The 14767-nt window shown below is 41.5% G+C and overlaps 1 protein-coding gene across 1 annotated transcript in view; it reads left to right on the plus strand.

The window, feature by feature from the left end:
• The window catches only part of ECE2 (endothelin converting enzyme 2), a 167827-nt gene that overhangs the window by 38307 nt on the left and 114753 nt on the right, over window positions 1-14767 (plus strand). The window contains exons 10-14 of the mRNA XM_077290116.1: window positions 295-409; window positions 4742-4852; window positions 4938-5036; window positions 6292-6369; window positions 7661-7764. Of these exons, the coding sequence (XP_077146231.1) occupies window positions 295-409; window positions 4742-4852; window positions 4938-5036; window positions 6292-6369; window positions 7661-7764 (507 nt within the window). The remainder of the gene's footprint in view (window positions 1-294; window positions 410-4741; window positions 4853-4937; window positions 5037-6291; window positions 6370-7660; window positions 7765-14767) is intronic.

The following is a 14767-nucleotide window of genomic DNA, read 5'->3' on the forward strand; positions in this document are numbered from 1 at the left end:
AGCCAATACCTAAGCTTTTTTTTTATTAAAAGGCACATCAATGTCACCCTCTTGGGTCCCCCAGCTGTCCACAATGGCGGCTGTGAAATAGACAAGGACTGAGCATAGGATTTGATATACCAATAAAAGTAGTAATTGCTGAGGTCTGAATGAGTGTTCGATCCAATGCCATCTTGTGTATATACCCAGCTAAAAGCTAATTAAATTACCTGATATTAATTCATTAGTTCTCATCTTTTATTTTCACACATCCACTTCCTATAATCAGTGGGACTAATTCTCTTTCTCTTACAGTATACTAAACAATTACTTGATTTGGAACCTTGTCCAGAAGATGTCCCCCAGTCTAGATTCTCGTTTTGAGAAAGCCCAGGACAAATTACTTGAGTCACTTTATGGGGCAAAAAAGGTATGTCTGACAATTTTGTATGAATCGGAGCTCAGACATTTCAGTGAAAATATAGTTTGAAGATCATAGGCACCGCTCCAGGTTTCTCTCATGTGGGTAGATAGATAGATACCTGTCAATCAACTACAGTGGCGCTGGAGAAAGCCGCCTGGAGGCGGCGCCGGACTAGTCTGGTCCCTGACCAGATCTTGGCTACAGCGTTTCAGAGAAAAGTATATCTTTGTCCAATCATGCAGGCTCTGATTCTGTCCATCATCCTGTGCCAATTGTGAAAAAAACTGTGGTTAGGAAAGTTTTTTGGAGGTTTGGAAGAGGACAACGGACAGGTCTGGTCACATGCACCTACACTATGTTCCAAATTATTATGCAAATTACATTTTTCTCAGATTTTCCTAAAAGGTCGGGGCAAATGACAGTCAGTCTAATAAAAGTCATCACCCGTTAGATTATACATTGAATTTTATTGAGAAACCTCCCAATGATAACAGTATAATCTCCAAAATGAATAAAAACTCAAAATGCACTGTTCCAAATTATTATGCACAGTAGAATTTCTAAACATTTGATATGTTTTAAAGAACTGAAAATGCTCAATTGTGGAATTTGCAGCATTAGGAGGTCACATTCACTGAACAAAAAAGCTATTTAACTCCAAAACATCCTAACAGGCCAAGTTACATGTTAACATAGGAACCCTTCTTTGATATCACCTTCACAATTCTTGGATCCATTAAACTTGTGAATTTTTGGAGAGTTTCTGCTTGTATTTCTTTGCATGAAGTCAGAATTGCCTCCCAGAGCTGCTGTTTTGGTGTGAACTGCCTCCCACCCTCATAGATCTTTTGCTTGATGATACTCCAAAGGTTCTCTATAGGGTTGAGGTCAGGGGAAGATGGTGGCCACACCATGAGTTTATCTCCTTTTATGCCCATAGCAGCCAATGACTCAGAGGTTTTCTTTGCAGCTTCAGATGGTGCGTTGTCATGCATGAAGAAGATTTTGCTCCTGAAGGCACGTTTCTCCTTTTTATACCATGGAAGAAAGTTGTCAGTCAGAAACTTTATGTACTTTGCAGAGGTCAATTTCACACCTTTAGGAACCTTAAAGGGCCCTACCAGCTGTTTCCCCATGATTCCGGCCCAAAACATGACTCCTCCACTCCTTGCTGACATCGCAGCCTTGTTGGGACATGGTGGCCATCCACTACTCCATCCATCTGGACCATCCACAGTTGCTCGACACTCATCAGTAAACAAGACTGTTGGAAAATTAGTCTTCATGTATGTCTGGGCCCACTACAACCGTTTCTGCTTGTGAAAACTGTTTAGCGGTGGCCGAATAGTAGGTTTATGCACCACAGCAAGCCTTTGAAGGATCCTACACCTTGAAGTTCGAGGGACTCCAGAGGCACCAGCAGCTTCAAATATCTGTTTGCTGGTTTGTAATAGATTTTTAACAGCTGCTCTCTTAATCCGATTAACTTGACTGGCAAAAACCTTCCTCATTCTGCCTTTATCAGCACGAACACGTCTGTGCTCAGATTCAGCCACAAATCTCTTCACAGTATGATGATCACGCTTAAGTTTTCGGGAAATATCTATTGTTTTCATCCCTTGACCAAGGCATTGCACTATTTAATGCTTTTCAGGAAGAGAGAGATCCTTTTTATTTCCGATATTGCTTGAAACCTGTGACCTGCTTAATAATGTGGAACATCATTTTTAAGTAGTTTTCCTTTAATTAGAATCACCTGAAAAACTAATTATCACATGTGTTTCAGATTGATTTCAGTGATCCATTGAGCCCTGAGACACAATACCATCCACGAGTTTATTTGAAAAACAAAACAATTAAATCTTTACGACACTGAAATCCAATTTGCATAATAATTTGGAACACAGTGTACATCAGCAGCCATTTTTAGAATAGAAGAGCCATGCAGCCTAAGAAGAAGGAGGAAAAGAACCTGTAATACTTATATATTAATAAGTACCACAAAATTATGTCTCCCCAACACATTTGTTAAAATAACCAACACCTTTAAACACACTGCAAATTTTTCACTGAGGTTTTATACATGGTATAATGCAAATTTGGAGGACTTGGCCTAAAATATGTAATTACTAGCACTTACACTGACGTTTTCACATTTGGTGATAATGAACATATTATGTATTTACGGTATTTATTTCAAACAGACAAGTGCAGTTGGTTACGGACAAAAAGTTTTGAGCCTTTAATGGGTGCAGTCAGATGGCCATATAAAACAGACGGCGATCGCATCGCAGTGCACAGACGGCCGGTGGCTCTCCTGACCCGAGCATGACAAATGTATAGAAATAGATGACTTAGCAGTGCTTTGGCGTGGTTACAGCTGTCACTCTCTATATCCAGAGCGGTGACAGAAACTGCACCAACACCGCCCCTCTGACTGAAAGAGCGAGCGTGCCAGGAGGAATAAAGTTCATTTACTCCAGGCAGCGAGGCTCTCAGTGCAGGCACTGCACGGTGCCAGAACGCTAATAATCTGCAGATTAACAGCGTTATTGTACATGACAAGCTCCCTTTAGATGATGACTAATTCCCATAAGTACTTCTCATACACATTAGAGTAAAGTCATCAGAGATTTCAGGGGGAACCGACATCCAGCCTATGTCTGTATTGAGCCCTCCTGACTCTCCCCTGATTAATTATATCAGGTGAAGGAAGGATTGGACATGTGTTTTTTTCAATGCCCCACATTAATGTGTATGGGAAGGTTGGGAGATATAGCTGCTGGCTATAAATATGTTATGCTGACAACTATTCAGAATGTATGGGCACCTAAGAGGTTGCAGTACCATACAGAAGGCAACGTTTTCTTCCTTGTGGTCTGGCAATATTTTTGTAATTACACATTATCATCATCCACCTAAATGTTAACATAATCTATGACATGGAGAAGGACTTGGGGATCCTAGTTAATGATAAACTTACCTGGAGCAGCCAGTGCCAGGCAGTGGCTGCCAAAGCAAACAGGATCATGGGGTGCATTAAAAAAGGTCTGCATACACATGATGAGAGCATTATACTGCCTCTGTACAAATCCCTGGTTAGACCACACATGCAATACTGTGTACAGTTTTGGGCACAGGTGCTCAGGAAGGATATAATGGAACTAGAGCGAGTACAAAGGAGGGCAACAAAATTAATAAAGTGGATGGGGGAACTACAATACCCAGATAGATTAGCAAAACTAGGATTATTTAGTCTAGAAAAAAGACGACTGAAGGGCTCCCGCCATCTACTAACCTCCCTAAACCTGACATTTCCCTCTCCGTGGGTGGCACCATAATAACACCCCGGCAACAGGCGCGCTGTCTGGGTGTTATGTTTGACTATGATCTCTCCTTCACATCCCATATGCAATCTCTTGCCCACTCATGCCGCTTACACCTAAAGAACATCTCTAGAATCCACCCTTTTCTCACCATGGAAACAACAAAAACCCTCACTGTCGGCTTGATCCGCTCTCGCCTGGATTACTGTATCGCTCTATTAATTGGCCTCCCCCTTACTCGACTTTCCCCTCTCCAGTTTCTCCTTAATGCAGTAGCCATGGTTGTCCATCTAGCTAATCGGTATTCAGACGTGTCCGCTCTTGGCCAGTCGTTACACTCTCTGTCTATTTATTATAGAATCCAATTCAAAGTACTTATTCTCACCCACAAAGCTCTCCACAGTGCGGCACCCCCTTACATCTCCTCCCTCATTTCGGTCTATCGGCCTAGCCGACCGCTGTGCTCTGCAAACGACTTTCGACTAACCTCAACACCAATTCGAACCTCCCACTCCCGACTCCAATACTTCTCCCGTGCTGCGCCAATCCTCTGGAATGCTTTACCCCAAGATATTAGGACCATCCATAATTTGCATAGTCTTAGGCGCGCCCCCAAAACACATTTGTTCAGACCGGCCTATCACGTTCCCTAATCAAAGTCATTTTAGGTTTGTGTGTGTGTGTAGCCCATTCACTACTTCCATCTATCCCCCACTCCCTGAACATGGCTGGACCATCATTGTAAATACATCATTGTAAATACACACCTGTACTTTGTATCTCCCCCACCTCATTGTAGATTGTAAGCTCTCATGAGCAGGGTCGTCTTATTTTGCTTTAATTATTGTATTGTTAACATTGTTACTTATGACTGTTGTGTTTGAAACTGTTAAACTGTAAAGCGCTGCGGAATATGTTGGCGCTATATATAAATAAAGATTATTATTATTTTTAATGCAACAGAACCGATCTGCTTTTCTATCGCTAGACACACATTTTCTTTGTGTTGCAGTCCTGCACGCCTCGCTGGCAGACCTGCCTGTCCAATACAGATGACACCCTGGGTTTTGCCCTAGGATCTCTGTTTGTTAAGTCTACATTTGATAAAAACAGTAAAACAATTGTAAGTAAGACATTATTATCTAAAAGTCTTTTGTGAAGTCATACATAATGTGACAACTGATATGTTTGATTTCACTGTTTTTCAGGCAGAGCAGATGATCTCCGAGATTCGATCCGCTTTTGAGTTCACATTGGGAGGTTTAACATGGATGGATGAAAAGACGAGGAGAGCAGCAAAGGAGAAGGTGTTTAATAGTGATGAGCAAATATACTCGTTACTCGAGATTTCTCGAGCATGCTCGGGGGTCCTCCGAGTATTTTTTAGTGCTCGGAGATTTAGTTTTTCTTGCCGCAGCTGAATGATTTACATCTGTTAGCCAGCATAAGTACATGTGGGGATTCCCTAGCAACCAGGCAACCTACTGCGCAGGAGCCATTTTCAAAATGATTTCTTTTTTTGTACTTGATCAATAACATGAAGAACAGTGATTAGTACGAAACTAAACATGCGCATATGCTGCAGCACAGGTCCGACGTCTGGCCCCTACCTGCAGAAGGTTTTTTTCATCAGAATGTACAGATATTCATTATGCAAATTAGGGGGCAGGTCAGTGAGGGATCAGTGACCTGTCAGCAGTCTGCATTATGAATAGCTAAACAGAGCAACACATGAAGACCCCCACAGGCCGCCCCAGGGCACGGGCATATCATTAACACAAAACTGAACATAAAGATTAACCATAAGACGGATTTCATCACCCAAGGGATCATTTTAATCAGTATAACGGCACCGACCTGACACTGTCTGTAGGTTACTGAGTGCAATCGTGCTGACAGGTTCCCTTTAACTTGTTACTTAATGACATTTCTGGGGAGGGGATGATGGGCATGGGGACTGGTGTGATTTTGGGTAGTGTATGATGTTATATGTATTTAGAGTATGGATACGGTTCTTTGGTTGTTGTTGATGGTTTCTGTGTAACTACATTCTATTGATCTAAAGTCAGACATTGAACTGGCTTCGGTGGACATTGATGATTTTCATTGATTAGAATCATTGCTAATATTGTTAATATTTTCATTGTGTTAAAAAAACCAGACCGATTTTCATCAGTGTTTTGGATCAGTATTTGTCAGTGTGTCTGTTTTTACTATCAGAGTTTTATCAGCTTTTTAGGATAAGAGAAGGTTACGCAAACATGAAAATCGTACAGCACATGAATGGCATCCAAGTGCTGTCTGATTTTTTCACAGACACATAGACTTGTACTGACGAGTTTAATCTGTGAATTGGACCTGTCTGCATGATTTTGTGTAGACCACTCGGTTCACAAAAATACATGGTCTTGTGAACACCCCAAGGAATATAATAGGTACATGTTTTATCTGTGAAAAGTATGGATCAAGCTTTTACGTGAAAAACTGACATCTGAAAGAGGCCAAAAATGGGACTGACAGCAAATGTGAATATTACTATGGACCTTTATTTTTTCTTTTCAGGCAGATGCTATATATGATATGATAGGATTTCCTGACTTTATCCTGGACACAAAGGAGCTGGATGAAGTGTATGATGGGGTAAGAGACAGATAGATAATGAAAAATCAATTAGACATGTGATCACAATATTTAAAGCAGTAATGGTCAGCTTTAATAGAGGAATCTACTAGAGGACCAGGGATAAGTAGACATGGCAGGCCAGGCGGAAGGCTCATAATAATGATATTAACCACAATTAGTTTTACTAGATAATAATTTCTTAGATAAACAATTCAGAATGATCCACAGCTATGCCTCCTTGCTGCTCCTCACAAGGGTTAATTTTTTTGGTGATCTATTGCATTTTCATTGATCGGGGAATGGTTCTTGGTTGATGAAATCCGAACAATAGCCGACACTTGCTTCTTATATAAAAAAAAGACTTTATTGCATCCAAAGTTAAAATCCAGGTTGGCCACACAGTGGCACAAGAATTAATGAAATGGCAAACAAGGAACACATACAGACCCCAGACAACGCGTTTCTGACCTAGATGGTCTTTAGTCTGAGCGATAACATCTTGCTTATGAAGAAGCGAGTGTCGGCTAATGTTCGGATTTCTACTGCCTGAAAAGTATCTTGATCTTGCTCTCTTTTTTCTATACTACTGTTTCTAGGTTAATGGCCAAGACAAATTGCAGAGATTATCAATCCGTGTACACTGCATCAGGGGAGACATCTACTAAAGTCAGTTATCACACAGCAAGATAAATAGTATAATGGAATAGTGAAGATAATCCAGGATTGTAAATGACTAAATTAGCTAGTTATACAGCTAGATAGGCCGACTTCTGCACAAAGTACCTTCATTTTATAAGTATCGTCTAAAAGGCAACATTGCAGTTTGCTGAACTACTGCGCTTTTTGATTGGCATTTACAGCAGTCACAGCAGCTTGCACCTGTTCACACTTGTCTCATTCTGTTAGGAGGTGCTGGTCAGTCTTTTTTCTTTGTAGCATACAACTGATGGCAGTGACGCACCCCATAGTTGGCTGTGCACTCAACCCATCATGCTGGTTTTAATTAGTGTGGCATCCTACCTGCCCTTTCAATTTGTAGGCTTTTGAGCCATTATGTCTGATGGAAAAAGGTTAGGATTCCATCAGAGAAAGATATGCATTGTCGTAGCTGATGGGCATATACAAATTGAACAATTTGTGCACTAAGTAACTTAATTACAAGTATAATCTATAGGGCAGTAGAGTAGTTTACGCTTCATATATTCAATTTTACATATATTTTGGTACACACAGTAACCTGCTGCACTTAGGTGGAAAAAATATTGTATCTCTTTCTCTTTTATGCACATAAATATTGTCTTTCTTTTAGTTTGAGGTGTCCGAGGATTCCTTTTTTCAGAACATGTTGAATTTCTACAATTTTTCAGCTAAACTTATGGCTGAGCAACTAAGAAAACCTCCAAACAGAGAGCAGTAAGTGATAAATATGATTGTTCTATCTTACATGTCACCCTTTCTGCAAATGTACTAGATGTTAACCGAAGTCCTACTTACAGTTGTGCTCAAAAGTTTACATACCCCAGCAGAATTTTTGCTTTCTTGGCCTTTTTTTCAGAGAATAAGAAGTTGGGTGAAGCCATTTATTGTCAAACTACTGTGTTTTCTCTTTTTAAATCATAATGACAACCCAAAACATCCAAATGACCCTGATCAAAAGTTCACATACCCTCGTGATTTTGCTAACATGCACAGAAGTTGACACAAATGGGTTTGAATGGCTACTAAAGGTAACATCCTCACCTGTGACCTGTTTGCTTGTAATTAGTGTGTGTGTAAAAGCTGAGTGAGTTTCAGGGATCCAGACAGACTCTTGCATCTTTCATCCAGCCACTGACGTTTCTGGATTGTGAGTTATGGGTAAAGCAAAAGAATTGTAAATGGATCTACAGGAAAATGTAGTTGAACTGTATAAAACAGGAAAGGGATACAAAAAGATATCTAAGGAATTGATAATGCCAGTCAGCAGCATTCAAACTGTGATTAACAAATGGAAAATCAGGGGCTCTGTAAAAACAAAACCATGGTCAGGTAAACCAACAAACATTTTGTCCACAACTGCCAGGAAAATTGTTCGGGATGCAAAGAAAAACCCACGAATAACATCAGCTGAAATACTGGACTCTCTGAAAACTAGCAGTGCTGTTTCAAGAAGCTCAATAAGGAGGCACTTGAAGAAAAATGGGTTGCATGGTCGAGTCGCCAGAAGAAAGCCATTACTGCTCAAATACCAAAAAGTATCTTGCCTCCAATATTCAAAACAGCACAGAGACAAGCCTCAAAACTTAAGGAACAAGGTAATTTGGAGTGATTGGACCAAAATTGAACTTTTTGGCCACAACCATAATTGTTACATTTGGAGAGTGGTCAGCAAGGCCTATGATGAAAGGAAAACCATTCCTACTGTAAAGCACGGAGGTGGATCGCTGATGTTTTGGGGATATGTGAGCTACAAAGGCACAGGAAACTTGGTCAAAGTTGAAGGAAGGATGAAGGCAGCACGTTATCAGCAAATACTGGATGCAAATTTGCACTCATCAGCCCAGAAGCTGCGCATGCAATGTACTTGGACGTTCCAACATGACAACGATCCTAAACACAAGGCCAATTCGACCTGTCATTGGCTACAGCAAAACAATGATAAGGTTCTAGAGTGGCCATCTCAGTCTCCTGACCTCAATATAATTGAGCCACTCTCGGGAGATCTCAAGCACACAGTTCATGCTATACAGCTCAGGAATTTGCAGGAACTGGAGGCTTTTGCCAAGAAGAGTGGGCAGCTTTACCATCTGAGAAAATAAAGAACCTCATCCACAACTACCACAAAAGACTTCAAGCTGTCAATGATGTTAGAGGGGGCAATACACGGTATTAAGAAATGTGGTATGTAAACTTTTGATCAGAGTCATTTGGATGTTTTGGGTTGTCATTCTGATTTAAAAAGAGAAAACCCAGTAGTTTGACAATAAATGGCTTCACCCAACCACTAACCATGAGTGGAGAAAAAGGTATAGTGTTATCATTCATAGTCTCTGAAAAAAGGCCAAGAAAGCAAAAATTCTGCCGGGGTATGTAAACTTTTGAGCACAACTGTAACACCACAGATAACTCTCTGAGTACAGATGATGCTACCTATAATCCTATGTAAAATATTATCACCATACAATAACCATATAGTGGCAGATATATAGTGTTTTTCACAAGTGTTTTTCAGACCTTAAGCCCTGTATGACTGGGTTATTTTCCTTTCATGTTTGACTTCCCCCTCTTCTTCCAAGAGCTATAACTTTTCTATTTTTCCATCCACATAGCCGTATGAGGGCTTGTCAGGACGAGTTGTACTTTTTAACACCATTTATTTTATATGATATACACTGCAAAGTGGGAAAAAAAATTGAAGTGCGTTGAAATTGCAAATAAAGTGCAATTCCACAATTGTTTTTTGGCTTTTTTTATTTACAATGGCTTTTTTATTTATCATGTTCACTGGCAATATGATTATCCGGGTCAGTACGATTACCAGATATGTACAGATTTTTTTTTATTTAAGTGGTGAAAAAAATTCTGAAATTTGTAAAAAAAATTAAATAAATTTTGCTTTCGTGGCCATTTTACAAGCATTATAACGCTTTCAATTATCAAGATATGACTTAATTTTTTACACCTTGAGCTAACGTTTTTACTGATACCATTTTGAGACCGATAAAATGTTTTGGTTGCCTCCAATTGTATTTTTTTGCAATGCAGTGGCCAAAAAAACGTAACTGTGGAGTTTCGATTCTTTTACTCATTCCGACATTTACCGATCAAATTAATTTATTTTATATTTTCATAGATCATACTTTTCTGAATGCGGCAATAACAAATATGTGTATTTGTTATTTTGTTACATTGTTTTATTTATGGGGCAAAAGGAGTGTTAGACTACTTTCACACTAGCGTCATGCTAGCTGTGGAAGCGCCGCACAACGGGGGCAGCGGATGCTGTTTTTCAACGCATCCGCTGCCCCATTGTGAGGTGCGGGGAGGCGGGGGCGACGCACCAAAAAACGTTACAAGCAACGTTTTTTGGTGGTGACGGTCCGACGCAACACGACGCAACCGTCGCACGACGGTTGCGACGTGTGGCAATGCGTCGCACTGCGTCGCTAATAAAAGTCTATGGAGAAAAAACGCATCCTGCAAGCACTTTTGCAGGATGCGTTTTTTCTCCAAAACGACACATAGCGACGTGCAGTGCACGACGCTAGTGTGAAAGTAGCCTTATTTGAACATTTTTTTTCATATTTTTAAACATTTTTTTCTTCACTGTACTTGTTAGTCCGCTTAGGGGACTTGGAGCTGCGATCATTTGATCGTTTGTGCAATACATACCAGTAAATCAGCACTATTACGCACAGCTAAAATCACAATCTTCTATGAATGCCAGCGAAACACTGGCTTTCACAGGAGTATCGTAATGACAGGCACGGAAGTCTTCAGCAAACTCCCGCTGTCATGGCAACCCATTGGCGCTCCGCGACCATGAGCGCATGGAATGATGTGCCCCCTCTGCCACTGCTTGTTAAATGAAGCCGTCAGAGATTGACAGGGGTGTTTAACAGGATAATCTTCTAGGAAAGATGTGGGCTCGGAACCCGCATCAAAGGCAGAGACCTGACATATGAAGTAACTGTATCTCATATGTCATGAAGGGTCTGCAGGGAGTCTGTCAAGCCCAAAATGCATTTTGAATGGGCTACACAGCGTTGTAAGAGATGTAGCCCCTATAACAGTGGTGGCAAACCTATGGCACACATGCCAGAGGGGTGCACAGAGCCCGTCCTGTGGGCCCACACACCATCGCTGTTCCACATCAGTGGACCGAGCCGGCGGGTGAGGAGCCCGGTGACACCAGTCCTTACTTCAGCTGGATCTGTGTCCAGGAGATGGACATATTGCCCACATTCCCCCATGAAAAACGAGTATAATGTGATGTTGCATAATGTGAAATGTGATGTATGTTTAAGGTGCAGGGATAGCAAAAGTTAAAGGTTGGGGCTTGCCTAGAGTGGGAGGTGCTAAGCTGAAGGGAAAGAGACAGTTTCCTGTTGAGACGTCAGATAGGGCCTGGAGTGCATAGAGAAGAGACCTAAGGTCTGGTGTGAGCAGGGCTGCATTTCTTGGGTGTCCCTAGCTGTGAGAGGACACCGGGAGAAAGATAGCATGCACCGAAACAGAAACTAGGAAGAGTGACCGAGATACACAGTGATTTACCAAAGACGGGTCCTGGGAGAGGACCCCAGCAGATCAGCCAAAAGTTTACAACTCTTAAAAATAACTGGCCTAGACAGGACAGAGTACGTGAGATGAAGAGAATCCCAGGGTGGAAGTTCCAGAGTGTCAGTAGAAGAGAAGATAAGTCTTGGCCATATTGGCAAAATAGCTCCCCTTAGGTTAAAGAAGATGCGGAACCGTGGGTTTGAGTAAACGACTCTTGCTAGCTGAACTGTACTGATGAGCTGGGTTGTGGTAAAGTAGTGAGGAGAAGTGAAGACAGAGAGAGAAAGAGAAAAGGATTGAAGTTGTGTGAGGAAAATGTTACCCATTAATAAGGAAACGTTTGAGGAGATATGTATCCGCTATCTACTGTATATAACCCTCCCAAAGTTAATGTTCTATAAAAATTTTATTTTGAACTAGTGGTCTTTCTCCTTGAACTGTCAAACATCTGATCTTGGCCAAGCAGCAACATTGGTTACATGCGGCCTGCACAGGCGTAGTGCTCTCACAGCACTACATACCTAGCCAGGACCCCCATCTTCATGTAATGTGCTGGAGTGTAAGAGACAATTACCTCATCCATGGCTACCGTACCGCCCCACATTGCACTCGTGTGCATTATCCTCCCTGTCTCCTTTGTTCTGACGCCGCTCACTACACGAATACACCTGGAAGTGCATCGATTGGTATAAGAAGAAAGTAGACAGGAAGGAAAACGTGAGGCCGCACACGTGCTGGCAGCATTCAGACAGTACTAGCTTTGGAAGAAAGCACTGTCAATATGAAGTGGAGGAAGGTACCCAATAAGCAAATTAGGAGGCATAAATGTGTACCAAACCCTTGGGCATGTCACAGGTGCACCAAAGCATCCTCATCTGCATATGAATTAAATGTTATTTTTTCAGGCATTTTATGAGTAACAGGCACAGTGCTAGTATGGTTGTTATAGGGGCTACGACGCTGTATAGGCTATTTAAAATGCTTTTTGGAGGGCGATAGATTCCCTTTAAATGTCTATAATGAACAGATAAATCCATTGTCTAGCAGAGGATCATTCTCTGAAAATTCTCGGAAAGGAGACCCCAAGGGCAGAAGACTACAAAGAGGCTGAATGTCTCCAAGCTGTAAAGCAGAAGAGTTGTAGGGGAATTTGCCAATTACATTGACGGCAGACTGTCAGACACACTGCAGGCAGATGAGACTGGCTTTGAAGAACTGTTTATGATTCTTAAAGATGGCATTTACAATACCACCCTTAAGTATCTTGGATCAGCAGCCCGACGTAACCAAGTTTGGTTGGATGAAATCAACAAAGAAATAGTCACTCCTAAAAGAGACACATCTGCAGTACAGAGCACATCAAAACGACCCCACGTCAGTAGCCAATAAGGAAGCCTTTGTATCCAGAAAAAGAAAGGTGTATATATATATATATATATATATATATATATATATATATATATATATAAAGCTACGTAAGATGCAAGTCAGCTGGTTTAGCAAGAAGGCTGGCGAAATCCAGGGCTATGCCGACAGCCATGATCAAGCGCTTCTATGATGTGCTAACTGTTATATATGGACCCCTATCATCCAGCTCCTCATCTTTCAAAACGGATGTAACTAAGCTGTTGACAGAAAAGAAACGGTGTGTAATGGTGGGATGAGCAGTTCAACAGTGTTCTGCCTCCACATAAGGCGAATGGAAATTGAGCTGACTGATAAGGTGGGTGACATGTTCCTACCTCTGCATCCAAGATGAGGAGCAGACAGGACCAGCGCAGACTCAGCGTCCATAGACTTAAATGTAGAACCAAAGTGTGGGTACAATTCAAGACTTGGTTTATTGAAACCAGACACAGGAATAACACTTATTGGCACAATACTGTAACTTTCACTGAAGCCACTGGCATCGATTGCTGCCAAACTGATAACTTTACAATCCCAAAACAAGTGATCCCTGCCTAACAGCAACTCAGGCTATAAAATGGCTGAATAGAGCAAGTGACCCACCAACTGCCATGAGAAGCCACGCCCAGTTTGAACCAATTTAATCGGAACGAACAAGAGCGAGCGGTAAACAAATACTAACCAGCAGATGGCGGCGTAGCAAGATATGCAAACCAAAGAGCTGAATAGTAAATATCTCTGGGGGAACAGCACACTCCCCGTCTGATATTCCATTAGGGATTTCATTATTGAACTACTGTCTTTTGAATATAGTCCAAAACCTATAATGATAAAGTCATATTAGCATGCAACAAAAAACACTTAAACACATTTTTGTTCCGCCTCGTATTCTGCTTCTCGTTCTTCTTGCGGAGAATCTCTTTTGTTTCATGAAGTTCTTCCCATCCTTAGCGGCGTCAATTGCCGCCTCTTTTTTTCTTCTTTCATAGCCTGCATTGCCTTCTCCCACTTCGCATTGATCAGGGCTCGTACTCGGTCCTTAATTTGACAGAAGTCCTGGCTGGTCATGATCAGGAACAGGCTGGAGGTTTATGATGCTCTAAAGTTCATTACAATCGTCCAGCAGTTCCATGATGGTATAATGGTGAATGATGGAGACAAATCGGAGGCCTTCCCAGCTACAAACAAAGCTGTGTACTTGCCCCGACCCTGTTCAGTATGTTATTTTCTGTCATGTTGAGAGATGCCTTTAGCAACTCTGAAGACAGAATCCATGTCAGGTACAGGACTGAAGGCAAGCTGTTCAGCCCCAGACGTCTGAAGGCTGTTACAAAGGTGCATGAGACTGTTATCCATAACTTCTTGTTTGCTTATGACTGCAAACTCAACGCTAGCACAGAGCAGCAGATACAGCATGAAATGAACTGTATTTCTCAAACTTACGACAACTTTGATCTCTTTTTCAATACTAGAAAGACCTAAGTTATATACCAACCTGCCCCATGAAAACCATACCAGCAGCCATGCATTATGATAAAGGATCACAACCTCAAAGCAGTTGACAACTTCACCTACCTGGGCAGCACACTCTCCCTCATAGTGACCACAGACGCTGAGGTCAACAACAGAAATGCCAAAGCCAGCACTGCCTTCGGGAGACTATGTAAAAATTTCTAGGAACGAAGGGGACTCTGCCTTACCACCAATTTGAAGATCTACTGCTCAATGGTCCTTACCACACTTCTCTATG

Source organism: Ranitomeya variabilis, chromosome 2, assembly GCF_051348905.1.
Source record: "Ranitomeya variabilis isolate aRanVar5 chromosome 2, aRanVar5.hap1, whole genome shotgun sequence".
Classification (NCBI taxonomy): Eukaryota; Metazoa; Chordata; class Amphibia; order Anura; family Dendrobatidae; genus Ranitomeya; species Ranitomeya variabilis.